At 46.6% G+C, this 27,168-nt stretch overlaps 1 protein-coding gene across 2 annotated transcripts in view; it reads left to right on the forward strand.

Moving 5' to 3' along the window:
• The window catches only part of STX2 (syntaxin 2), a 336,184-nt gene that overhangs the window by 207,097 nt on the left and 101,919 nt on the right, over window positions 1–27,168 (forward strand). For both annotated transcript variants that reach the window (XM_086942665.1, XM_086942666.1), the window contains exon 4: window positions 7,387–7,461. In XM_086942665.1, the coding sequence (XP_086798791.1) occupies window positions 7,387–7,461 (75 nt within the window). The remainder of the gene's footprint in view (window positions 1–7,386; window positions 7,462–27,168) is intronic.

Raw genomic sequence — 27,168 nt, forward strand, 5'->3', positions numbered from 1 at the left:
GATGAGGACAACGACCCAGAGTTATATCCCTCAAAGCCTTCACCACCTTAAGATAACACAGGGTTTGTGCTCATTAATAGGGCAGCAAAATATCATAAAGTAGAGATGCATGCAGAACCTCAAATAGAGGATTTCCTGTTAGAGACGCTACCTAATGCACAAAGAACATCAGGTACTCTTACTATGTTGAAGGGTCTTCTCAGTCACACAGAAGAAATATTCAAAGACCCAGTGAGGGCTAGGGTGTTAAACCCAAGAATTGACAAAAAGTATAAAGCGGCTCCAAAGGATCCAATATTTATTAAAGGGCATGTACCTCTGGACTCGCTGGTGGTCTCAACCGCTCGTAAAAGAGCAAACTCATTATCTACAGGAGAGGCTCCTTCACCTGATAAAGAGTCAAAATTAATAGATGCATCAGGCAAGAGAGTAGCATCACAAGCGGCAAATAGCTGGCGTATAGCCAATACACAGGCACTACTCGCACGTTATGACAGGGAAAATTATGATGAATTAGAGAAACTCATCACACATCTCCCCAAAGAACATCAGAAAAAGGCAGATCAGTTAATACAGGAAGGAAAGATAATAACTAATACTTCCATTAAGTGCGCCCTAGACGCAGCAGACACTGCAGCAAGATCCATCAACACCAGTGTCATGTTAAGAAGACATGCATGGCTTAGAATCTCAGGATTCAAACAGGAAGTACAAACGTCCCTATTGAACAAACCATTCGATCAAAAGACACTGTTTGGTTCAAGCACAGATGAGACCTTAGAAAAAATGAAAAAAGATACAGAAACGGCTAAGTCAATGGGAGCATTGCAACAGCCAACACAAAGAGGTTCCTTTCGTAGATCCACCTATAGAGGGGGCTCAAAGAATACAGGAACAAATCAGCAATCCACCTCTTTCACACCAACATCACCCAGAGGTAATTCAAGAGGCAGTTACAGAGGTAACAACAACAAGGGTAGAGGACGCGGAAATAATAACAACCGCAACGCCTCAACCCCAAAGCAGAGACTTCATAGAACTCCCCCCAGACCACATAACACCGGTCGGGGGATGTCTATCACAGTTCCTACCTGTCTGGGAAAACATCATATCAGACAAGTGGGTGAGACAAATTATCCAACATGGTTATTGCCTAGAACTCACAGCTACCCCACCAAACATCCCCCCCAAACAGCGTCCAATGAGTCAAGATCATCTGACATTGTTAAAAGAAGAAGTACTAGCACTTATACAAAAGCATGCAATAGAGAAGGTCCCAAAACATCAACAAGGGACAGGAGTATACTCTCTATACTTCCTAATCCCCAAAAAAGACGGGTCCGTAAGACCAATATTAGACCTCAGACCTCTCAATGCTTACATAAATTCGGAGCATTTCCACATGGTCACGCTCCAACAAGTACTCCCTTTACTGAAGAAAGGGGACTTTCTTTCTACACTGGATCTAAAAGACGCTTACTTTCATATCCCAATTCACAAAGCCCACAGAAAATACCTAAGGTTTGTATTAGAAGGACAACACTACCAGTTCAAAGTCCTTCCGTTCGGTGTCACAACAGCACCGAGAGTTTTCACAAAATGCCTAGCTGTGGTGGCAGCACACTTAAGAAGACAACAAATACATGTCTTCCCATACTTGGACGATTGGCTAATAAAGGCCAACTCGAAAGAAGAATGTCTTCACAACACACAGAAGACAATTCAATTGCTGCACCACCTAGGGTTTACGGTGAACTACAAAAAATCACACCTGCAACCAAACCAGATTCAGCAATACCTGGGGGCTACTATAGACACAGAAAAGGCAATAGCATACCCCAACCCAATCAGGATACAGACAATGGTCGGGTTAATACAAAGATTTCAACCACAACACTCACTACCAGCACGAGTGTTTATGCAACTATTAGGCATGATGTCCTCCTGCATACTGCTAATACCACATGCCAGGCTACAAATGCGTCCACTACAGGAGTGTCTAGCGACACAGTGGAATCAGGCTCAAGGTCAGATTACAGATCTGGTGTTGGTAAACGACCGGACGTATCGCTCTCTGAAGTGGTGGAACACAGAAAACATTTCCAAGGGACGGTCGTTCCTAGAGCCAATTCCACAAGTGATAATAACAGCGGACGCATCGCTCTCCGGATGGGGAGCGCATATGGACAAATACACAGTGCAGGGGAAGTGGAGTGTGCAGCAAAAGAAACTGCACATCAACTACCTAGAACTATTAGCAGTATTTCTAGCACTAAAAGCTTTCCAAATGCAAATAACAGGCAAGGCAGTCCTGATCAGAACAGACAACATGACTGCAATGTATTATATTAAAAAACAGGGGGGGACACACTCTCTCCAACTATCCAAACTAGCACAGGACATTTGGAGATGGGCCATTCCTCAAAAGATCTATCTGTTAGCAGAACACCTACCGGGAGTTCAAAATCAGATAGCAGACATCCTAAGCAGACAGTCAGAACAAGTACACGAATGGGAGCTGCACGACCAAATACTGCAGCCATTCTTCCAAAAATGGGGGCAACCAGAGATAGATCTGTTTGCCAATCATCAGAACGCAAAATGCAAAAACTTCGCATCCAGGTACCCACACCAACGGTCCCAGGGCAATGCACTATGGATAAATTGGTCCAACAAATTTGCTTACGCGTTCCCTCCTCTACCACTAATTCCATTACTGGTTCGGAAACTGCAGCAACACCCAATGACAATGATACTAGTGGCACCCACGTGGGCAAGACAGCCGTGGTTCACCACGCTGCTACAACTCTCACAAGTACCACATCAAAAGCTAAGATTATTACCCATGCATCTTACACAGAACCATGGAGAAATAATGCACCCTGATCCCAAACAACTGAACCTAGCGATCTGGCTCCTGAGGTCATAGAGTTTGGATATTTAGATTTACCACCAGAATGTATGGAAATCATTAAACAAGCAAGACGTCCTACCACCAGAGCATGCTATGCAGCAAAGTGGAAAAGGTTTGCTATACACTGTAACAGTAAGCACATCAACCCTCTGGACGCATCCACTAAACAAATCATTTGCTATTTACTACACTTGCAGCAATGTAACTTAGCATATACTTCTATCAGAATTCATCTCGCGGCCATAGCGGCGTACCTACAAAAAAGGCAACATCTTTCCCTGTTTAAAGTACCAGCAATTAAAGCTTTCATGGAAGGACTCAAAAGAGTCATTCCACCAAGAAGACCACCTTCCCCAGTCTGGAATCTCAACATAGTACTTACCAGACTAATGGGGCCACCCTTTGAACCTATGCATAGGTGTGAAATACAATTCCTCACATGGAAGGTGGCCTTCCTCATAGCTATCACGTCAATTAGAAGAGTAAGTGAGCTGCAGGCTTTTACAATTCAAGAACCATTTATGCAGTTACACCAAAATAAAGTGGTTCTTAGAACAAACCCAAAATTCTTACCAAAGGTAATTTCAGCATTCCACATCAATCAGTCAGTTGAATTACCGGTTTTCTTTCCAAAACCACAAACAGTAGCAGAAAGAGCCCTACATACATTGGATGTTAGAAGGGCCATATTGTACTATATAGAAAGAACACAAACTTTCAGAAAGACAAAACAGCTATTTGTTGCGTTTTCTCCTACACATAAAGGCAATCCCATCTCTAAAGCGGGCATTGCCAGATGGATTGTAAAATGCATTCAAATATGCTACTTAAAAGCAAAGAGAACATTAACTGTTCCTCCTAGAGCTCACTCTACACGTAAACTAGGAGCATCTATGGCATTTTTGGGAAACATTCCACTAGATGACATATGCAAAGCAGCTACCTGGGTTACACCGCACACCTTCACAAAACACTATTGTGTAGATGTGCACACAACACAACAAGCTAGAGTGGGACAAGCAGTATTAAAAACTTTATTTCAGACAGTTGCAACAGACACGGGCGACCACCGCTAGGGAGAGAACTGCTGTATAGTCTATTCATAATGTACCATCTGCAGCCCATATGCCTCGAACGGAATATGCTACTTACCAGTATGCATCTGTTCTTGGCATAGAGGGCTGCAGAGTGGTACATGCCCTCCCAGCCTCCCCGGAAACCTGTGTCTGTTCCAACATTATCTTATTTAGATACACTTACATGGGCATTCTTATCTGTATTCTACTATACTACTCCATCTAACCCTACTATGGCAAAACAATCTAAGGATGGAGCCGATGCCCATGCGCACTACCAACCAAGGGAGGAGTCACCAAGATACAAAAGACTCTCCAAGAGAAAAACAAAGTGCAATCATCCGAGCCCAACACCAGATGGCGATCTATTCATAATGTACCACTCTGCAGCCCTCTATGCCAAGAACAGATGCATACTGGTAAGTAGCATATTCCATATAATCTAGTGAGACATGGAGCACTGCTTGAAAAATCTTCAGGTGCAGCATGGCGCCTGGGGATATTCTAAAGATTAGGCATCTGCGGTTAGAGTATCTACCAGAAAGAGAACCACTGAGTGACGTGTTCTTCTTTGTTCGTGGTTTCTGCACATGCCTTTTGCAAAGTACAAAAAATTCAAACATAGAGCAACACAGATAACAAATGTGTGCATACAAGAAGTGTTTACAGGGGGCCAGGATTATTGTGACGTGTGAGAGGGTTTGGTCCATAACTCAAGAATCTGTTGTGGCAAGTCTTTTTTACACAACTCAGGGGTCCTGCAGAGACGTGCTATGTGGATGTGTCAGTACGGTTTTCTTTCCTTGCAGGTGTGGCTTGCGTCAACACTTCCTGCAGTGAGAACCTGGATTTCTCACGGACAGGCTGGTCCTTTCAATTTGGATGGTCTCTGACTTTTTGGGAATCTTTTTCCAGTTTCCTTTCGTCCATAAGTTGATCTATTGTGTCTTATTGAACTCAGCAGAATAAGCAGCTCACCAAAGGAGAGGTAAACAATAAGAGAAGCCATCTGATTAGGTGTTTACCACACAGGTGTCCTCAAGCTAAGCTCATTTCCCAAGAGTGACCTCCTTGGCCATGCACTCTACTATCAATCGCCCGTTCCTACACTGGCAAGGGCACAGGCTCAGTGTACTTCCATTCAGGGTTGAGGTGCTTCTCAGGACATTAGTGCCTGCAAAGACTCCTGGCCTGCCTAAATGCCCACCTCCCTCTCCATCTGGCGTTTTAAGCTAACTTTCAATCATGAGTTTTGTAAGTGGGAATGAATGCAGGACCTTGCATGCCTTTCTGCTAGCCTTACACAGCCTCCTCTCCCACAGTTACTAGCCTTCTTTGCATCTGCACATTTTGCCCTCGGTGGAAATGCTCCTGTCCATGCTGGTCTTGCTTCTCCTGATGTTAAAGGGTTCCTCAAGACTAAGAGTTGTGGTCACTGTCTGTAGTTTCCCTGTGGCACGCGACAGGGCGCAAGGAGGGCAATCCAGGGCTTGCTTTCGATTTGTGTGGATTCAGTTGGCTCGGTGCTATTGAAGGTGGGTTCAGTGCAATACTCTGTGGCCTCCTTTGATCCTTTTGTCTCCATCTTTGTAGTGGAAAGTTCCCTATGAGAACAGTTCCAGGATGCCTCTGAGAGTAAGGAAGAGGCTATTTGTCAGTGCGAGTCTAACTGACCTCTTTAAGCCGGAGGCGCTGAAAGGGAGGATACACCTGCCTCACTTCCTCTTCTCCACAGGTGGAGTAAAGGATCTTGTGATCCACTGGAGCCGATCTGACCATAACAAGGCATATGGTAGCAAAATGTAAAGAGGGCATGTTTGAATGGTAAAAACCTGACCAATTCTCTGCTACAGTCTGGTGTAAAATGAGGGCTTCCTACAAGTCCTGGTTTCAGTCTTGTTACATTTGTTTCATGGACCCACAAGAGACCTGGCCTAAGGGCTTCCATGGCTTCTCGCTCGTGTGTTTATAATGCTTTCCTTACTTGTCAGACTGCAGGGATCATGGGAGCTCTGAGGCTCTGCACGTCTAATTGACTGAGTATCTGTGGCAGGCGGGAGGGCTAGCAAGTCGGCACACTGTTCCCTTCTGCCTCCCCTGGACCTTTGTATTCCCCTCCAGTCTTCTAGCCCCCTGGGAACGTCCAACTATCTTGTTTCGTGTGATGTGAGAGCCTTGATTCGTGTCTGGCCACTGCTTCACTTCAGTCACCCCGAAATCACTTTAGAAGATTTAACCCAAACTTGAGTCCAAATGTAAGGCTGGATCCGAGTCTGCGTCTGTGAGGCGTCTCCATCAGGGTCGGGCTAGCCTCGTCTTTGTGATGTTCAGTGACTCTCCAATGAAGGCTCTGCAGGCCTAACACACCACAACAAGCCGCGCTCGCGCGGGTGTGCACTCGTGCGCCCCCCTAGGGCTGCTTGCACCCACTCTTGTCAGTTTGATCAATGAAGCAAAGGAGGGTCATTCAGGTCATGCGCAGCTTTGAGGGTAATTTGCTGTGGGGTATTTATGCACAATTGCAGCAAAATGAGGCGACATTACGCTGGGTTACGCGAGGAGCGTAACCCGGTATTTAGAGATTTTATGTGCGTAAAATTCAGCCTCGCATCCAAATCTGCTTCCAGGATGTATTTTGTACAAATATAAGTGAGCCAAATTCAACAGAACACGAACGGCAGCTGCGGCTCGTGCTCTGTTCCTGTGCTCCTGCTGTGGGCATCTTTGCTCCAGATTACTCAGAATTATGCGAGCGAGCGTCATCACACAATTTTCAGTCATTTTTTGTTCCAAGATTAACACAAATTTTCAGATTACTCTGTTGTAATTACAATTCGCCCTAAGAGAATATAGCTAAAATAGAATATACGGACGAGACAGATCTCCACTGACCTGGAGGGACAATGTAGGTAAGTGGCTGTAATGTGTGCAGTAGCATGGTTGCACTGAAAGTCCACTGCAGGCGGATCTGAGGTTCTCTGCATTCATCTTTATATCCACCTAATGATTCGTTTCCCTGTCTCGCATGATGAGTGTTTCCTTTCTGCTCGGTCCACAATGTCTTCCTTCTTGTTCCATAATGAAATAATTGCCTGCTCTAATCTTATTTACTTGATGTGAGGAATGGATTTCAGTTCGGTATTTCGAGTATGTCCAGGAATATGCAAAGATGTACTTGGTTTTTACGTCTATAATGTGAATGGTTTGCGTAATTTCATGTAGGTTTTCTCTTAAACTCAGTGTGTTCTCTTCAAAAGCTTATTTCCAATAACGTTTTGAAAAAACAATTGGAGACCCAGTTTGTGAGCATTTAGAAGTATGACCTATTTATGTTGAACTTACAACTTCCTACAATAAAGCTTCATCTGTTTAATTGTATTTATTTTTCACTTTTAGGAACGAAAGAACATCTTGAACAACTTAACAATGAAATTAAGAAAATTGCCAATAAAGTGCGGACAAAGTTAAAAAGTATGTATAAAATGTATTTTCCAAAACGAATAAATGACGTTGTTTTTTTAATTCAGAAGGGTATTTTAAAAGCGCAACTTCCACCAGAAATCCTATCTTGCCACTGAGAGAATATTCTGCATAGTAGAAAGCAGAGTACAAAAAGAGCCAAGCTGCAGGACTAAATAAAAGCCACAAATCTGGCTTACACAAAGCAAACAAGTTTTAAAGGTATGTTTAACCTGTGTAGCTTGCAGAGAGGCAGGAAGCTGATTTCAGTCTTTGGCTGCTAGTAGTGCGAAAGATTTTTTCCAAAGCAAGCCATTCTAAAACTCTGATCTGCAGTGAGAAACTTAAAAAGAGCAGCGCATTGAATGCATGGGCTTCTATTTTCTTATGTGAGCTCATTAGGGTGGGCCCTCTGCGGCATGGATATCTTACTAGCTAGATGTCAAGCCTTAGCAGAACGCCTCCGCCAGACTCATCTTGAACATCATACACCGCCACATCACCTGCCACCTGCGAGACCTTCATTGGCTACCTGTCAACAAAAGAACCAACTTCAAGCTCCTCACGCACGCCTACAAAGCCCTCCACGACACCGGGCCTGCATACCTCAACCACCACCCTTTCCTTCTGCACTCCCACCAGACATCTTCGCTCCGCCCAAATGGCCCTGCCCACCATCCCACGGATCAAGAAGACCACGGTTGGGGAAAGATCCTTCTCCTGCCTCTCTGCAAAGACCTGCAACTCCCTGCACCTCAGGCAATCACCATTGCTGTCACAATTCATGAAAGGCCTCAAGATCTGGCTCTTCGAATGAACCGCAGACCCCTGCCATCCTGCTGTGATACTAAGAATCCTCATGCATTATAAATTAGGATAGATTTTCAATAAAACAACTCAACATTCATTCAGCACCTAACTAGGCAAAAGGTCTGCACCAGAGCCATTATATAGAGCAAGGTAGGACAAATGTAGGTAAAAGGTTGTGTAACTACCTAGGCCTATTTTGGGGGTTCATAACGGGTAACTCTGTCTCCATCCTCCTAACTTCTGTGTCTGGGTATCGACCCTCCAGGCGCAGGCATGGAAGTAATCTAATTCCACTGTGTGGCTAAACTAACCTCATGCTTTCTGCCATATCCCTTTAAAGAGGCACTTCTTACTGGTGATTGGACTTCAGAGCACTGAGAAAGTGCCATCTTGCTTGCATTGGTATGCCCCCACTTTTTTCTGACTGCTGATGTGCTTTGACTGAGTGTGCCCTGGGCTCCTGCCAATCAGGTACCCATGGCCTGTGGTTCTTCCCTAAAACTGTGTTGAAACTAAAACCCAATTGGCATCTCTGGCCACATGTCAGCCCCTGGTAAATGGCACCCTAGGTACCCAGGGCATTGTGACCAGAGAAGACCCCTGAGGGCTGCAGCACTTATTGTGCCACCCTTAGGGGCCCTGTACCTTGACACCCACACACTGCCTTTGCAGGCTGAGTGTCTAAGTACAGAACTAAACCAAGAGTCGACATGGCACACATCCCTGTGTGCCATGCCCACAGAACCCACTGCCCTGGCATACTTCAGTCACCCCTCTAGCTGGGTGCCCTATGCCAGAGGTGTGGGCACAAGTGCATGAGCCCTGTGCCCCTACAGTACCCCGGGCCATTCCTGGGCACTAAGTGCAGTGATGCCATTAAGAGTATATGGTGCTGGGACGTTGTCATTACGAACTCCACAGCACCATAATAGCTACACTGAAGACTGACAAGTTTGGTATCAAACTTCTCAGCACATTAAACCCACACTGATGCCACTGTGGGATTTAATGTAAAATGCACCAGAGGGCATCTTAGAGATGCCCCCTGAAAACCTAACCTACAATCCACATTTGGGCTGAGTGGCTGCAGAGGCTGCCACACAAGACATGTTGCTGGACCCCTGGGTGGAGAGCCCCCCTGCTCTCCTGGGCCTGCAACCATGCACATCCTGGGCGAGGTGCTAGGTCTCCTCCCCCAGGATGGGCAGGGGCAAGCTTCAAAGGCATACCGCCTCTGTGAGCTTCTCCAGACCATTTGCTGTACCCAGCAGCTGGCCCCCACCAGTCCTGACCCCCACTCTGGCGGGAAGACTGGCGGGAAAAACTACGTCAGGCAAGGGAGTGTGATAGCCTGTGCCAACCCCACCCCTCAGGTGGGGGAGACGAGGTGAAGCACAATCCCGGGCTCCGGCCATCTTTAAGATGGGGAGCCCTGCCCAATCACAGCTAGGCTCTTGCCCCCCCTCCCACAGGAGAGGAGCAGGCTAGGAGGTGTACCCAGGGACCTATTGGTCCCTGTCCTTGCCGTACCTGTAACGCCCCTAAATTCAGTATTTAGGGGCTCCCTGAACCTTCCTTCCTCAGATCCCGATAAGAAAAGAAGATCAAGAGGAAGAAGACCCGCCGTGCAGCTGCTAACAGGACGACAACAACTGACTTGGCACAGCCCTACCGTCCTGTCGATCCTGGAACCTGCTCCTGCCTAATCCCGGTGACTCCTGCGGACAGCAACCTTGGGACACACAGATGACCTGCCTGCCTTGACCCTCTTAAAGCCTGGGACTCCCATCAGCAGAGGCTCTGCTGCAACAACACCCCTGGTGCCAGCCAGAAAGCCCTGGACCAACCCACTCTGCACCTGCCGAGCCCGGCCCGTGCCCGAGTGATCCAGGACCACCAGGACGTCCCCCCGGCGACTGGGACCCGAAGTCCAGTGCCCAAAGACACTCTTCGATGACCCCGACAACGTCTGCAGCCTCAGGACAGAGGACCCTTCCGACCGCGACCAGTAAGATTTCCCTACCTCAAAAGACACCCCTGCACCTGGCACCCCACGTCCCCCTGTGCCCAACTCCTGGGTGCCTACCTATCCTCCAAGACCCCAACTTACCCCTCGAAGTGTTAGTCGCTCCAGAAGATCCTTCGTCCCTGAGCCTGCAGCCTTTCTTCCCTCTTCAAGTTCCTCATCGAATAACATTGAGCGCCCAACGGCTCAAAAGCACCCTGCACCCAGCCGCCCGAGTGCCCCTGGCAGTGCAACCTGTACCCTATCCTACTTTCCAATTTGCCCTGAGCAAGTGACCAGGAGCCCAGACCCCACAGCCACGTGGCCTGCTAGCCAGCAGCCACCAACCGGAGGCCCCCTTTCCCTCATTGGATAAAATTGGGCCTAACTACCTCTGCACCTGGCCGCCCCTGTGCTGCTGGGGGTGAACCAACTGTACTTACCTGACCCTGGGCAACCCCTGAGTCTATGCCCAGAATCCTAACTTCACCAGCCAAGTACTCGCCTGGAAACCGATAGCTCACTTACCTGCCATTGTATAACATTGACTGGTTTGACTCGAAAAATCTTGTACGAGTGAAGTTTTGGAAACTAAAAATATTCATATAAAATCTCCAAATTTCGAAGTACTCACCTGTGATCAGGGGAGAAGCCAGTACTGTACCTTGTAGCCCAGTACTGAACCGCAAAGGTAATCCTTACCGGGTTTACTTGTAATCTGTATTTTCTCCATTGGAATCCATTATTTGCTTTTCTATGACATTTCTACTTTTGAAAACGTGAAATATTCTGTAAAAATCATACAAAATACTGAAACACAATTACTCACCTGTTTTAAGTTGAGACACCAGTACTGGACCCAGGAGCCCAGTACTGGATTACAAAAGTAACAAGATCATACTTTACCTGCAACCTGAATTTTCTCCCATTGGATAACATTGCCAGTTTTTCATTGAAAAGTTTCTAAGTGTGAACTTTTAAAACGGCTTTATATTCCTGAAAAATCACTAGCATAACTAAAACGATTTTACTAAATTGGTTTCAGCTTAGACCCCAGGCCTGAACCGAGGATCCAGTCCTGGAACTACCAAAGTAATCTACAAAGTAATCAACTGTACATATATGATGAAAACCCATTGAGCTCAATGCTATAGTGTATTTAGAATTGTGTTGCCTACTGCAACCACTGTATCTATTGTGTTCACAAAGTTTATTGCCTCTTTGCAAAGTAATTACATGAGAGTACTCATATAGAGAAAAGTATATTTTTATAACTGTTGGTTCTAAAAATAAAACAACTATATCTGTTGATATAAAACCAATTGGCCTGGAGTTCAGTCCTTGAGTGTGTGAAACCTTTTGCTGACTAAGTGTTACAACAAATAAGGACAGTCCTGACTTTAACCTCTGTTATACCTCTGGGGTTTGTGGACTCTATACACACTGTACCTTATTCTGGTCCAGTATATATAGAGCCACTTTCTCACAAGCACTGAGTGAATGACTAACTTATCATCATATTCGCTGGTGCAAAGAAGTTAAGGGCAGTTAAAAACAGACTTCACTGAGATGGATCGTCCTCTGTATCCCGATGCGCTATGTTGTGGCCTAGAAGGAACCTCCTTAGGGCCTTCGGGCTCATTCTATTCGAATCAGGAGTGACTGACCTTTGCTAGTGCTCTTTCTGGTGGATACTCTAACTGCAGATTTATCAGCATCCTCCCTCTTCCGTGGAGTAGACTTCTAGGTGGGAATAAGGTTGCATGTTCGATTCAGTGTACTGTCACATTTCAGTCTGTTAATGACGCTCCAGAATGTTTTGTTTTAAACTGACATCAGTGTGCCTTAATGGTGCTTGTATGTGACTCTGTATTGTTAGTCCCATAGTTGGGACGAAGCAGCCCAAGTGTTTCTTGTCTCCACATGTTGGTGCGTGGGAGCAGTTGATAAAAAAGCTATCTTTTTTTTTATAAATCTTTTTATTAAAAATCTCGACATGATGGTACATGGTCACAGTGATCAGTAGATCGGGTACAGTAAGTTACAAAGGAAATAGCATAGGATTACATTGAGTGCAGGTGGTGGAGATCACGGGGAAGGAGATTCTTCGTTCTCTAATTCGTGAGGTGGGGAACGGATATCTCCTCAGTAATCGTTCCAATGATACATATTTTAGACCATTTCCGGGGGCATCCCCGAGCTATATGTTTGAGGCATGCGGGCTGCTGAATTCATATCTTAGCATAGATCGCCGCCTAGTGCTGGGTCCGGATGTTTGCACTTTGTTGTCCTGGAAGAGTCTTCGAAGTATCACGAGATAGGTGACTCCTCCCCTGGACTACAGTGCGCATGGGCATCTTCTCCATCTTCAGATTGTTTCTTTCCGCCATTGGGTTCGGATGCTATTCCTCAACTCCAACTTCTGAACCGAAACTTTTCAACTTTCTAAGGCCAAAAGGCCTTCTACCTCGACGGTATTGTTCTCGTTTGGTAAACCTTTACTCGATAATACTTTCCAACTCGATCCGGTCATCGACGCGGCCGTTGGGCCTTTTCGACGCCACGTTGGGCCTGCTGCCGATGGAAAGGACCCTGTTTAAAAGGTGCCCACAATGTCACTCCAAGTTCCCAAATACTGATAAACATACAGTATGCAACAAGTACCTCTCTCCCGAGCACAACGTGGAAAACTGTCCAGCTTGTGCTCAGTTCCGGTCGAAGAAGAGTATCAGGAACCGAAGGGCCGCTAGACAAGAGATGCAGCGGCAGGCACCGGAACCGGAGAACATTTTCGAAGACGGACATGACCTCCCAGAAGCAGCAGACTCTGACCTAGAAATTGTCACCGTAGAGGACCAGTCGGACTCCAATGACCAGATCACACCGGGGCAAACCGTGAGTACCACGCCCCCATCTCCTCTTCCACTCAAGACAAGGCTCCGGTCGAAGCATCGCCTAAAGGCCTTAGCCGAGATCGACAAACTCCTTCAGAGGCCCGCCTTCTGGCTCTGCTCCGAAGAACAAACCTAAGCCTTCTGATACCCCGGGAACAAGCTACACTCTTCCCAAAAAGGTCGCCGAACCGAAAAAGGTTGTCGAGCCAAAGACACTGGTTGATACAAAAAAGAGCGTAGAAACAAAAAAGCTAGTCTATCCCAAAAGAATAGTCTACCCGACAATGGCCGTCGAGCCGAAAAATAGTGTTGACTGACAAAAAGCAAGTCACACTAAAGATCCCATAGACCCGAAGAAGGCAGTCGACTCTACAAAGGAACTGGTCGATCCGAAAAAGGTCGTCAAACCAAAGAAGGTCGCCGAACCAAAAAAAGGCAGTAGAGCCAACAAAAAACATCGACCCGAAAAAAGTCACCGACCTGAAAAAAGGAGTCGAGCCGAAAAAGTCCACAGCCAAAGGCCCTCGAGCCAAAGACTTACCACAAACAAGGGAGTAAGCCAAAAACATCAGCGCCAAAACCACAGACAGTTGAGGAAGAACTTTTCCATCCTGATCCAGAAAGTGAAGAACAGCCTAAACTGTATATAGACCCTGAAACGGAACGGGTAACAGTTTACCACAGGAAGAAGAGACCTTTGGACACTGACACTTCTTCCCCTGTTCCTCCAAAGAAGAAAGACTTTGCAACATCTCCCTCAAGGCCTTTCACTCCTCCTCCTTTCTTTCCTAACATGCCTTATGTACCTTACTCTCCCTCAAATTATGATGAGACAGAAAACATAGGGGATGATCCTCAAGATAACTTTGAGGAACCTGAGGATCAGGATATACAAGATAACACATGGGATGACCAGAATGATCCTTATGATACATACGACCCACAACCCATCCCTGACACCTTTACATGGCCTACAAAGCCGTCTGCTACTGACGACACAATTGTCTTTAACCAACTAGTGGATAGGGCAGCTAAATATCATAATGTAGACATGCACACTGACCCAATAGAAGAGGATTTCCTATTTGACACTTTTCCAACTTCAGAAAAAAGCGTGCTTACACTTCCTATGTTAAAAGGGGTACTAAAACAAGCGCCAGACATCTTTAAAGATCCAGCCAGAGCGCGTGTCCTCAATCCCAGAATTGAGATAAAGTATAAATAGGCTGTGGGGTTTTAGGTTTAAACCTATAATAACTGATAAAACCCCACTGAAAGAGAAATAGCCCTCACCAGTGAAAACATATAAACACTAAAAAAACACCTGCACAACCACAAACTAAATGTCCTTCAAAGAAAGGAAAAGAGAGTGAAAATCATTTTGTTTCTTCTTGAAGGGGCCAATACAATGTAACCAGCAGTAAGAAAGACTGGGCTAACATTATTCTACTTGAGTTTTGATGTTTAGGGATGCCACTAAAATATTGTTTCTTCTTCCTTTTGCTTTTTCAGTTTTGTGGTCTTTGGTCTAAAGATGCAGGGTTTAGAAGCATGTTTTAGGTCTTGTTTAATTATTTTATCAACTGTAGAGAATCAGGAAATATTAAAATCACATTTGATATTTTGGCTGCGTTTGATTCTTTCACTGATAAGTAAAATGGCAAATATTTATAATTTTGTGCTTTGTGTGGCATCAAAGAAAGAGTCATCCCAACTGTGTCCCTTAGCTGATGGTTCTCAGTCTAAGGGGCTATAAATGCTATATTATCCATGTGGCAACCGTTTACAGAATTTCTGCTGAGTGATTATGCCAAAGGCAAGAAATGTGTGGATCTTTGGTCTCACATTGATAGTGATGTGAAAAAAGTACACTCCACTGCATTATTAGATTTTTACAGGAAAACATAACATCTGTAGTGGACATAATAAAAAACTAGAGCCTGAAAAAACCCCTGTCTGCCAAGTGTTCAGCATAATTGGTATAGATGTGAAACATCTCCTTGAGAGTAGGTTGGACGACACCTTTAGCGACTTTGGCACTGCAACATGTTACATGTTGGAGTGCTTGCCGCTTGGTAAGCAAAGCAATGTTGAAGAGCTGTTCAGTAAAGTTTATTTTACAATCCATGAGAAATGGCTTGTAATGATGCATAGAAATACCCCTTCACCACCAATGGCATTTGAAGTCAATGAAACCTCACTGTGGTACTCTGTACAAGTTGTAGATTCCTTCAGTAAAGGGGGAATTTGCTCCTTAGTTTCAAAAGTGATGCTTCCTTTTTGACCAATTCAATAACTCTGAGGGCATAAGTACCCAGCTCAGTGCAAATGTTGCAGAACTTGCCCTGAGAATCACAATCTTCAAGTGCACCAGTATAGTCATGGAAAGCTATGTCAGTGGCCAGAGTTAACAAATTGTGTACTGGCTGTTTTGGCGTTGCCCGTCTCAAGTGCCAGTGTTGAGAGGGCATTTTCACAGAAGTTTACATGGGAAGGAAATAGCCAGCGCACATGACCAAAGACTTACTGAAGAAGTATTGTTGATGTACTACAATAAGTTTAATTTGCAAAAATCTATTTAGACCTCTTATACACTATACCTACACTGTATATATATATACCATATTCTATCAGTGCAGAAAGCAAGCAATAATAAAAGCTAAATGTTCCATAAACACTTGAAAAACAGTTTTTCGTGGCGCGTAAATGTGTAACCACTGATAACAACTGTTTTTTAAGGTATTGAAATCACTGAAAAAACCCCGCCAGAATTTACCAAAAATAGAAACTGAAAACAGGAAAGCCTAAGTATAAAGCAGCCCCTACAGACCCTTCTTATATTAAGTCACAGTTGCCTTTAGACTCACTAGTGGTAGCAAACCCTCGAAAGCAAGCTAATTCACAAACAGGAGATGCTCTCCCTCCTGACAAAGAGTCAAAGATATTAGAAGCCTCAGGCAAAAGAGTCGCATCCCAAGCAGCAAATACTTGGAGAATTGCAAGCACACAGGCTCTATTAGCACGATACGATAGAGCATATTATGACCAGCTGGAATGTTTATCACAACACCTCCCAGAACCCTTTAAAACTAAAGCCAACGACCTAATACAGGAAGGCAAATTTATAACAAATGCTTCCATTAAATGTGCACTTGACACAGCAGCTAGGTCCATCAACACTAGCGTATTACTACGCCGGCATGCGTGGCTACGCATTTCCGGATTTAGGAATGAAGTGCAGTCAACCATCCTCAACCAGCCAGTTAACCAAGACTTTGTTTGGCCCTGCAGTAGATACCATCTTAGAGAAGATGAAATAAGATACTTATACTGCTAAGTCTATGGGCGCACTTCAGTTCCAACAATCCAGAAGTTCCTTTCGCCGCTCCTCCTTTCGAGGAGCAGGTAGAGGCAACGCACCCCAAACTTCCTCTACATTCAAAAGTAATGCCCAGAGCACCTTTAATAAAGGCTCCAACAGAGGAGATTATAGAGGCAATAATAACCAGGGCAGAGGACGTGCCGGCAACAACACCAGAGCCTCCACCGCCACCAAACAGTGACTTGCTCACACTCCCTCCAGACCACTCAACACCGGTCGGAGGCAGACTAACACAATTCCTACCAGTCTGGAACGCAATTACAACAGACAGGTGGGTGAGACAAATTATCCACTATGGTTAGTGCCTGGAACTCACTTCAACTCCACCCAACATACCACCCAAACACCGTCCTATGTCCAAAGAACACATCACGCTGTTACAACAAGAGGTAACATCCATGCTAGAAAAGGGAGCCATAGAAGACAGTCCCTTTTCAACACCAAGGGACAGGAGTATACTCCCTATACTTCCTTATTCCCAAAAAGGACGGGTCCCTCAGACCAATATTGGACCTCAGACCTCTGAACCAATACATACTCTCAGAGCATTTCCATATGATCACTCTTCAACAAGTACTCCTGATACTCTAACAAGGCGAATTCATCGCTACATTAGACCTCAAGGATGCATACTTTCACATACCTATACATCCAGCTCACAGGAAATACCTCAGGTTCACAATAGAAGGTCAACATTATCAATTCAAAGTACTCCCCTTCGGGATAACTACAGCACCAAGGGTTTTTACAAAATGCCTAGCAGTAGTAGCAGCACACCTCAGAAGGCAACACATCCATGTGTTCCCCTACCTGGACGATTGGCTCATAAAAGCCAACACATACGCACAGGGTGCAAACCACACATCTCAGACAATCCAGCTGCTGCACAGTCTGGGATTTTCCATAAATTATCCAAAATCACATCTGCAGCCCTCCCACATACACCAATATCTGGGAGCAACAATAGATACCTCAGTGGCAAAAGCATATCCAAATCCAGCCAGGATAGCCAACATGCAGTCTCTAATTCAAAGATTTCACCCACAACACTCCTTGCCAGCTCGAGTGTTCATGCAGCTTATAGGCATGATGGCCTCCTACATATTCATTGTCCCTCATTCCCGACTTCAAATGCGTCCATTGCAAGAATGTCTTGCACGGCAGTGGAACCAAGCTCAAGGACAACTAAAAGACCTTGTGTTGGTAGACAGTCGCACTTACAACTCTCTGCAATGGTGGAACCCACAACTTTTCCAAGGGGCGACTGTTCCAAGAACCAGTTCCACAAGTAGTATTAACACCGGGCGCATCACTGACAGGTTGGGGAGCCCACCTACTTCAATTCACAGTCCAAGGGCTCTGTACAGTCAAGCAAAAGACACTGCATATAAACAACTTAAAGTTGCTAGCAGTATTTCTAGCAATGAAAGCCTTCCAGAAATACTTGTACATCAAGGCTGTATTGATCCGGAAGGACACCATGACAGCCATGTACTACATCCAGAAACAGGGAGGGACACAATCTCTGCAGCTGTCTTACCGAGCACAGAGCATATGGAGGAGGGAAATTCCAAAAAACATCTTTCTCCTAGCAGAACACCTCCCAGGAATAGACTATCAGATCGCAGATCTACTAAGCAGACACAGCCAACAAATACACAAATGGGAAATTCACCCTCAAGTCCTCCAACCATTCTTCAAAAAGTGGGGCATCCAGAGATAGATCTGTGTGACACAAAAGAAAACTCAAAATGACAGTCCTTTGCCGCCAGGTTCCCACACCTGTTGTCACAGGGCAATGTGATATGGATGAACTGGTCAGGCAGATTTGCGTACGCTTTTCCGGCAACCCCACTGATTCCATTAGTGGAATGCAAACTAAAGCAACAGTCCCTCACAATGATCCTGGTTGCTTCCACATGGGCAAGATAGCCATGGTACACAACACTCCTAGAATTCTCAGTAGTTCCACACCACAGACTGCGCCTATCGCCACAGCTGTTAACACAGAACCATGGAGAAATCAGGCACCCAGATCCCAATCAGATGAACCTAGCGATCTGGCTCCTGAGGTCTTAGAGTTCGGATATCTTAACTTGCCTCCAGACTGTATGAACATTATCAAGGAAGGAAGACGCCCAACTACTTGAGCATGCTACGCAGTTAAATGGAAAAGATTTGTAATTTACTGTAATAACCAAATTAATCCATTAGATGCCTCCATCCAAAACATAATCTGTTACTTATTACATCTGCAAAGATGCAATATAGCATACTCTTCCATAAGGCTACACCTTGCTGCTATAGCAGCATATCTCCAAAACAGCCAACACCTGTCCCTGTTCAGAATACCACCTATCAAAGCTTTTATGGAGGGATTTAAAAGAATTATCCCTCCAAGACATCCTCCTTCGCCAGTCTGGAACTTAAACGTAGAACTTACCAGACTTATGGGGCCACCTTTCCAACCACTCCATTCGTGTGAATTACAATTCCTAACATGGAAAGTGGCCTTTTTAGTTGCCTTTACCTCCCTCAGGCGAGTGAGTGAGCTACAAGCACTAACAATTCAAGAACCTTTCATGCAAATACATCATAATGAGGTAGTGCTCCGTACTAACCCTAAGTTCATGCCAAAAGTTATATCAACGTTCCATATCAATCAGTCAATAGATTTGCCAGTTTTCTTCCAAAACCCGCAGTCAGTGGCTGAGAGAGCCCTACACACACTAGATCTAAAAAGAGCTCTGTTATATTACGTTGACAGAACTAAAGCTTTCAGAAAGACAAAACCACTATTTGTTGCTTTTGCTCGACAACAAAAGGGTAACCCTATTTCAAAAACAGGAATAGCCAGATGGATAGTTAAGTGCATTCAGATATGCTATCAAAAGGCCAAGCGCACTCTACCAGTTCCCCCGAAAGCCCACTCAACGCGCAAAATGGGGGCATCCATAACTTTCCTAGGAAATATTTCACTAGAAGACATATATAGGGCCGCTACATGGTCTACCATACACACTTTCACTAAGCACTACTGTGTAGATGTGAAAGCAAAGCAACAAGCTGCCGTAGGCCAGGCTGTCCTCAAAACTCTTTTTCAAACTGCTGCAGCTAGAACAGGTGACCACCGCTAGAGGAGATACTGCTATACAGTCTTTGCTAAAATATGAATTCAGCAGCCCACATGCCTGCTGACATTCATATCGCCCACCCTCCTCCCCGGTGCCTGTCACCGCTGCAGTAATTCTTTCTACATACATTTACATGGTCATCTCTTACTTTTCTGTACTCCATCTTTGTCACAATGGCGAAAAACAGTCTGAAGATGGAGTCGATGCCCATGCGCACTGTAGTCCAGCGGAGGAGTCGCCTATCTTGTGATACTTCGAAGACTCTTCCAGGACAACAAAGTGCAAACATCCGGACCCAACACTAGGCGGCGATCTATGCTAAGATATGAATGTCAGCAGCCCTACATGCCAAGAACAGATGCATACTGGTAAGTAGCATTTTCCATACCGTTTTTTCTCGCATCATACTCCAGTCGAGGTCATTTTCCCAGTCCGCTACTGCAGGCGTATGTGCAGCCCCCCAGAGTTGAGCTATGTTTCTCTTAGCGAGCATGCAAGCGAGAGTAACCCATTGTGTTGTGTATGTGTTGAGATCGGTAGGGTCCCAGATATTAAGGAGACAACGGGATGCTAGCGGTTTGATTTCTAAATAAGGTATCTCGATTCGCTGTAGTGTCTAATAATAATAATATTCCACATTTGTAAAGCGCACAATCACCTGTAAGGGTCTCTAGCGCTGGGGGCTGTCGGGAAGATTAAGCAAGCTATTGCCCAGAGTCACATGGTGCTGGGTTAATTTGCCGCCGGTGATCGAACCGTGATCCCAGATTCCGGAGTCAGTCGCCCTGGCCGCGGCGCCACAACTCTCCCCTCTGTCTAGGAGAATTTAAAAGGCAAGTAAACTGCGGCACTGTACCAACTAGAATGAGCATTGTTGAAGGTAAGTAGGTTGTTCCTTTTGGTAGTCACTGCGATTTTTCAGACTATTTACCTGTCTAGTCATAACGAAGCGCAGAGCAACAAATGTAAGAGTTGATGCTGTTGCCTCTGTTATCTAACTTTCAAGATGCTAAGGAGCTTGAGGCTCTCCTTGGATCTTAGAAACATGAACAAATTCACAAAAAGAAAGACATTAAAGGTGATGATCCGGCAAGCTCTGAAAGAGTGACTGGTGTCCCTGAATGTCCAGAGGTCACCTACTTCCTCATCCACATCAGGTAGTGCCGCAGATTGTTCTTCTTATTACTGGTTGGAATGCAATACCGATTTATGGTCCTTCGTTCCAGCCTTAAATCTCCACAGTTCGTCCCCCTAGCTTTCTGCTAAGTTTTGTAACTAATTGCTGCCTCTTTAGTTCCTGCAGTTGAGCAGGCAGTTCTTTACTTCAGGCAGTGTGCTTGTCTCTGGAAGAGAATGATAAACTCTTCTATGTGCATATTGGGCTACCTCTGGTACCTTACCAATTCAGCGAAGACATCGCCGACTTCATCAGCCCGCACGCCCTCCCCTCCGCCGACTACATCCTCCTAGGGGACCTCAACTTCCACCTGGAGAACAACAAGGACCGCAACACCGCCACCCTGCTAGACAACCTCACTAACCTCGGACTCGAGCAACTGGTGAACACCCCCACCCACTACGCCAGCCACACGCTTAACCCCGTCTTCTCCTCCAGCAAGCACATCTCCTTCAGCCACTCCACCGGACTTCATTGGACTGACCACAGCTGCATCCACTGCAGCTTCAGAAAAACCACGACCCACCACCACCCGCAACAGGGTCCTCGCAGGAGCTGGAACAAGATCACCGCCGAGCAGCTCACCACCTCCCTCCGCCAGAACCCTCCCGCCAGCACAACGGACCCCAACGAAGCAGCCAGCAACCTCACACAGTGGCTCACCAACTGCGCAGATGACCTCGCAACACTGAAGGACCCTCCCAGCAGACCCGGTAGCAAGAAAGCCACCTGGTTCACCGACTAACTCAAGACCTCCAAGAAAAACTGCTGCACCCTCGAGAAAGCCTGGGGCCACGACCAGACCACGGACAACATGACGGCCCTCAAGCACGCCACCCGCAAACACCACCAGCTGATCCGCACCACCAAGAAGACAGCATTCAAAGAACGACTGGACAACAGCGCCCACAACAGCAAGGAAATCTTCAGCATCGTTAAAGAGCTCTCCAACCCCAGCGCCGGAAACAACGACATCACTGCCTCCCAAGACCGCTGCGACTCACTCGCCTCGTTCTTCCACCGCAAGATCGCCGATATACACAACAGCTTCGGCGCACCAACCACGCACCGAACCAACGCCTCCCCACCACCACCCTCTGCGCCTGGACCCCGATCAGCACCGAAGACACCACCCTACGATGAACACCATCCACTCCGGATCACCAACCGACCCCTGCCCCCACCACATCTTCAACAAGGCCGACTCCATCTTCGCACCTCAACTCCGGGACATCATAAACACCGCCTTCAACACCACCACCTTCCCGGAGACCTGGAAGCACGCCGAGCTCAGCGCCTTACTGAAGAAACCAATGGCGGACCCCACCGACCTCAAGAACTACCGCCTTATCTCGCTCCTCCCTTTTTCTGCCAAAGTCATCGAAAAGACCGTCAACAGACAGCTTGCCGCCTTCCTCGAGACGAACAGATCCCTCGACCCTTCGCAGTCCGGCTTCCGAGCCAACCACAGCACCGAGACCGCCCTCATCACAGCCACAGACGACGTCAGATCCCTGCTCGACAACAGGAAAACAGCGGCCCTCATCCTCGTGGACCTCTCCGCAGCGTTCAACACTGTCTGCCACCGCACCCTAGTACAGCGTCTCAGCAACATCTGAATCCGAGAGAAGGCACTGGAGTGGATCATCTCGTTCCTTGCCGGTAGAACCCAGAGAGACCGCCTCCCCCGTTCAGATCCGAGGCCACCGAAGCCATCTGCGGCGTACCACAAGGGTCATCACTCGGCCCAACCCTCTTCAACATCTACATGATCCCTCTCGCAGCCATCGCACGCAAACACAACCTCAACATCATCTCCTACGCCGACGACACCCAGCTGATCCTCTCCCTTACCAACGACCCTGCCACCGCCAGAACCAGCCTACATGAGGGGATGAAAGACGTCGCCGAATGGATGAAGAACAGCCGCCTGAAACTGAACTCAGACAAGACGGAAGTCCTCATCCTGGGATCTTCGCCCTCCGCCTGGGCCGACTCCTGGTGGCCCCCTGCCCTCGGCACCACCCTCAAACCAACGGACCAAGCACGCAACCTGGGCTTCATCCTGGACTCCTCCCTCTCGATGACCAGACAAGTCAACGCCGTCTCGTCATCATGCTTCAACACCCTGCGCATGCTCCGTAAGATCTTCCGATGGATCCCCACCGAAACCAGGAAGACGGTCACCCAGGCACTCGCCACCAGCCGACTGGACTACGGAAACACCCTCTACGCCGGAACCACAGCCAAACTTCAGAAAAGACTCCACCGCATCCAGAACGCCTCCGCACGACTCGTCCTGGTCATTCCCCGACGCAGCCACATCTCCGGCCATCTGAAAGACCTGCACTGTCTCCCTGTCAGCAAGAGGATCACGTTCAGGCACCTCACCCACGCACACAAGACACTCCACGACCTGGGCCCCAAGTACCTCAACAACCGCCTGACCTTCTACGCACCCACCCGCCAGTTACGATCGACCAGCCTCGCCCTCGCCACCGTACCACGAATCCTCAAAGCCACCGCCGGGGGAAGATCCTTCTCCTACCTGGCAGCCAAGACATGGAACTCCCTCCCGATCCACCTCCGGCTGACCCAGGATCATCTCTCCTTCAGGAAACTCCTCAAGACCTGGCTCTTCGAGCAGTAGCGGACCCCTCCCCCCAGCGCCTTGACACCCTTCTGGGTGAGTAGCGCGCTATAAAAATGCCATTGATTGATTGATTGATTGGAAGAGGTGTGGCGCAGCGGCCAGGCGGCTGACTCCAGAGCACGGGGCTCCCGGTTTGATCGCCGGCGGCAGCTCAGCCCAGCACCATGTGACTCTAGGCAGTAGCTCGCATAATCTTCTCAACCCCCCATCCCCCCAGCGCCTTGAAAACTTTAAGGGGGTGATTAGTTTGTGCTTTACAAATATTGGGTTATTATTTATTATATTATTATTATCAACAAAGATGCTGTTGACGCTGCTTAGAGCAGAGGCGAATGAGTAGAAAGATCAATCGTTTCACCTCTGTAAACAACTACAGGTGCAAGGTTGTTCAATGATATTTGCAATCCAGGATTTCAATTCTTCACACCTTTTTGTGGAAATGTAAATTTTGGCCTTATACTGTGAATTCCCTTTCACCACTTTCGCTCCTCATCTCGTACCGAAGGTATAATGGCATTAGATGGACTTGTCCAGGATTGCCTCTTGAATTCCTTGTTCCTTGGTGCAAGGCACGAGAATTGTTTATTTGATTGACTCAAGAAAAAGTGAAAAGCAAAAATCTCCAATTGTGAGCATTTTCTCTCAGCATCTAAAGTGTGAGTGCAAGTGAAAATGGCATGGCACATAGCTAGATAATAATTCATTAACAGTGTTTTATATACTTACTGAAAAAACTGTTGAAATGCAGTTATGACTAAGGGCCGAAATATCTACAAATCATCATTTATTTTTCATACTACAAACCATAACTTGCGCCCGCCTTCAGAACCATAACTCCTCTTCAAATAGCCATTTGTAGGCATGTGTCATGGTCTTGTGGACGTGCTAATGCCAGTGGGGAAAGGTGATTGAGGCACGCTTAGGGCGACCAGGTGTATTTGTAGAATTGAGAGCAGCTGGTTATGAGTGTTTGTCCAGTGGTGATTGGCAATCAGAAGGGACAAGGGTAGTATCGTTGTTCCCACCACTGTTTCATTCTTCTAGACCCTGCTCTGTGGCTTAAAGTCGTTGCTTGAGATAGCAATCTCTGATGGTTCCCAATCCATGTTGTTTGCAGAGACAGCTGTTGAAACTTTTGTTAATGTCTGTTCATTTGACGATTATTTACTTTATGGTCATGCTATTTCTTTATAAAGGCATGCCGTTCCCACCCTTCTTGTGATGTACAGCATGTCAACACACTTCCTTTGGTGCTGTAGTGTTTTTGAAGAAACAAAGTAGCTTTTGGGAAAGGATTGGTGCACTTATTGCATGCAGTGACATTATGACTTTAGCCTTTGTATGGTGTCTTATGGTCTTGTATTGTTGACTGTTGAAGTTCCTTGAGCTCGTCGTTCTTGGAGGTACACCACCGGATTCAGTTTGGAGGTGTAAGGAGACCTCATTACTGTTAATGATTATGTTCCTACTTTGAAGACTTGCACGCATGCGGCTTGTGTTTCGCATCACGTTTATATGCAAGTCTCTAGCAGTGAAGTCCATTCGCGCCATGCAGGGCTGCAGAACCTCTTCACCAGGTAAGTAGAATGCTTTTCTCATGGCTTTACCATCAGGGTGTACATGCATGGAGATTACACTGCTTAGTGACTTACTACTGTATTTCTTCATCGGTGCATACAAACCCACTACTTGCTTATACTCCAGAAGTCTGTATTTCACTTGCCAACAAATCTGACATTGAGTCTTACTGTAGTATGACCTAGGTGGAAGGCCCCAGCATTCTTATTTTCTTAACTTTTAGTACTGTCGTGAGATGCGCCCATTGAGGTCCGCATTTTCTGTGTATATAGAATGATTGCTATTGTAACAGCATCCCTTACAGCTGATGCCCTGCTGGTTAGACCTGAAACTATATGAGCGATCACAGAGTGCTAGCATAGATTAATTGCCATTATTTTATCATTGGCAGATGACTGGCATGTGGAAAACGAGCCCATAATCCTATCGATGCCCAGGCCGCTGGCGCAAACCGCCTCTTAGCTCCCATATTGATCAGTTACCAAAATAAAGAGACGGGCGCTGGAAGCAGGAATCAAGAGCAAAGTTTATTTCTCATGAGGAGAGCATGTCATTTCGGACACGAAACACAGTGTCTTTCGGGAGGTGCTCTAACAAGTGAGCTGAGACTCTGGTTTTTATACTCTACAGAACACTTGATAACACAATCAGGAATGTATGACGCAAAAGAAAGACATCCCTATAATCCTCGTGGTGATCCTACCCATATACATTCACAATGGGGACCCTTGACCTGCTGATAAGAGGGGAGGGCAATCACGCAGCTGGGTGTTTTGTAGGATGTGTGCGCCGGATCATAGCCCGGGGGGGTGGGGTGGCTAAGACCGATAGAGGATCCTTTGAAGAGGAGTGACTTCATACAATAAGGGCAGTAAATGGTATCTCCTGGCCCAGGCGATGGCCTCGGACATGTGTGGTCAGCCGGACTCGGGGGAAAGGGTCATCAAAGGAGTGGTATTCATGCCGCGTGGACAATCGGGCGCAGAGGGGAGACTTGTCAACAGAGGGGCATTCATGGAAGGGAAGGAGGTGTTGGTCAGGCGCGGCCGCGACTCCCAAGGGCAGGGTCTTGAAAAAGAAGGTTTATGACTTGCCTACGTGAGGAGAAGGGAGGGGTAGCCAGGGTGGACACAAGGACAGAGTCACACAGAGAGCGAGAGAGATCTTATGACCCGTACATGAGAGAGCGGGGGCAGTCAGGTGCAGCTGGGGGAGGGCTATGCCTGCTAAGGCGAAGGATGCCTCTTCAAGAGGGAATGGGGGGTTTGCGTGGGTCGAGCAAAAAGGGGGCTGCCTTTCAGGGCAGGGTCGTGTACACGCAGAAGGGGAGCCGGTGATTCTAATCTTAGGCGGGCAAAAAGGGCCAGGGTGCCTAAAATGGCTGTCATGTATACATGGGTACAGGCCTTTGCTGGCAGTAGGATGTAGTTAAATGCTTTACGGTATTCAGGGTACGCGCAGGGAGAGGAGTGGGAAAAGGGAAATGAACGTTGCCTATGTACATCAATATTTCTATTTTTCTACAGTCGCCCCTTTTTACATAGCAAAAGTTCATTTTCGTGATCGATGATGGTACATATAAACAGGCACGGTCGCAGAATTAGCATTGTCAATATTAGCATATGGTATATAATCATGGACAGTTGATGTGTTTGGCAGAATACGGCACATAGGAGATTGCATTTGTCGAGTTCCTACCATTTAAAAGCACTACATAGCATGAATGTTTCTGACTAAAAATGTAACCAATGAACAGTTTTGACCAGGTAGTTGAGAGCGGAATTCAGTTCAATATACAATATTTCTTCGTCCCAGTGTCTTTTTGTCAGTGAGCCATCACTGGTAGGCTCTAGTCCGAGTACTTTCGTTGGCGCTGTTGAGCACCGGCGGCGGAGCTATAGGTCCAGCTCTGTTCTATCCTTTCGCGTTGCAGGGTGCGGTCAGTCCTCTGCTGTTAGACCACAGTCCTGTTTCCTAAACAATCCGGTTGGTGGCGCCTTATGCTCGGCACCCATAGTTCTATGGCAGCACCCTATTCCCAGTGGAATGCTGTTCTTTCCTTTGGCAAAAAGTCACGTGGAAAAGA

Source organism: Lissotriton vulgaris, chromosome 11, assembly GCF_964263255.1.
Source record: "Lissotriton vulgaris chromosome 11, aLisVul1.2, whole genome shotgun sequence".
Classification (NCBI taxonomy): Eukaryota; Metazoa; Chordata; class Amphibia; order Caudata; family Salamandridae; genus Lissotriton; species Lissotriton vulgaris.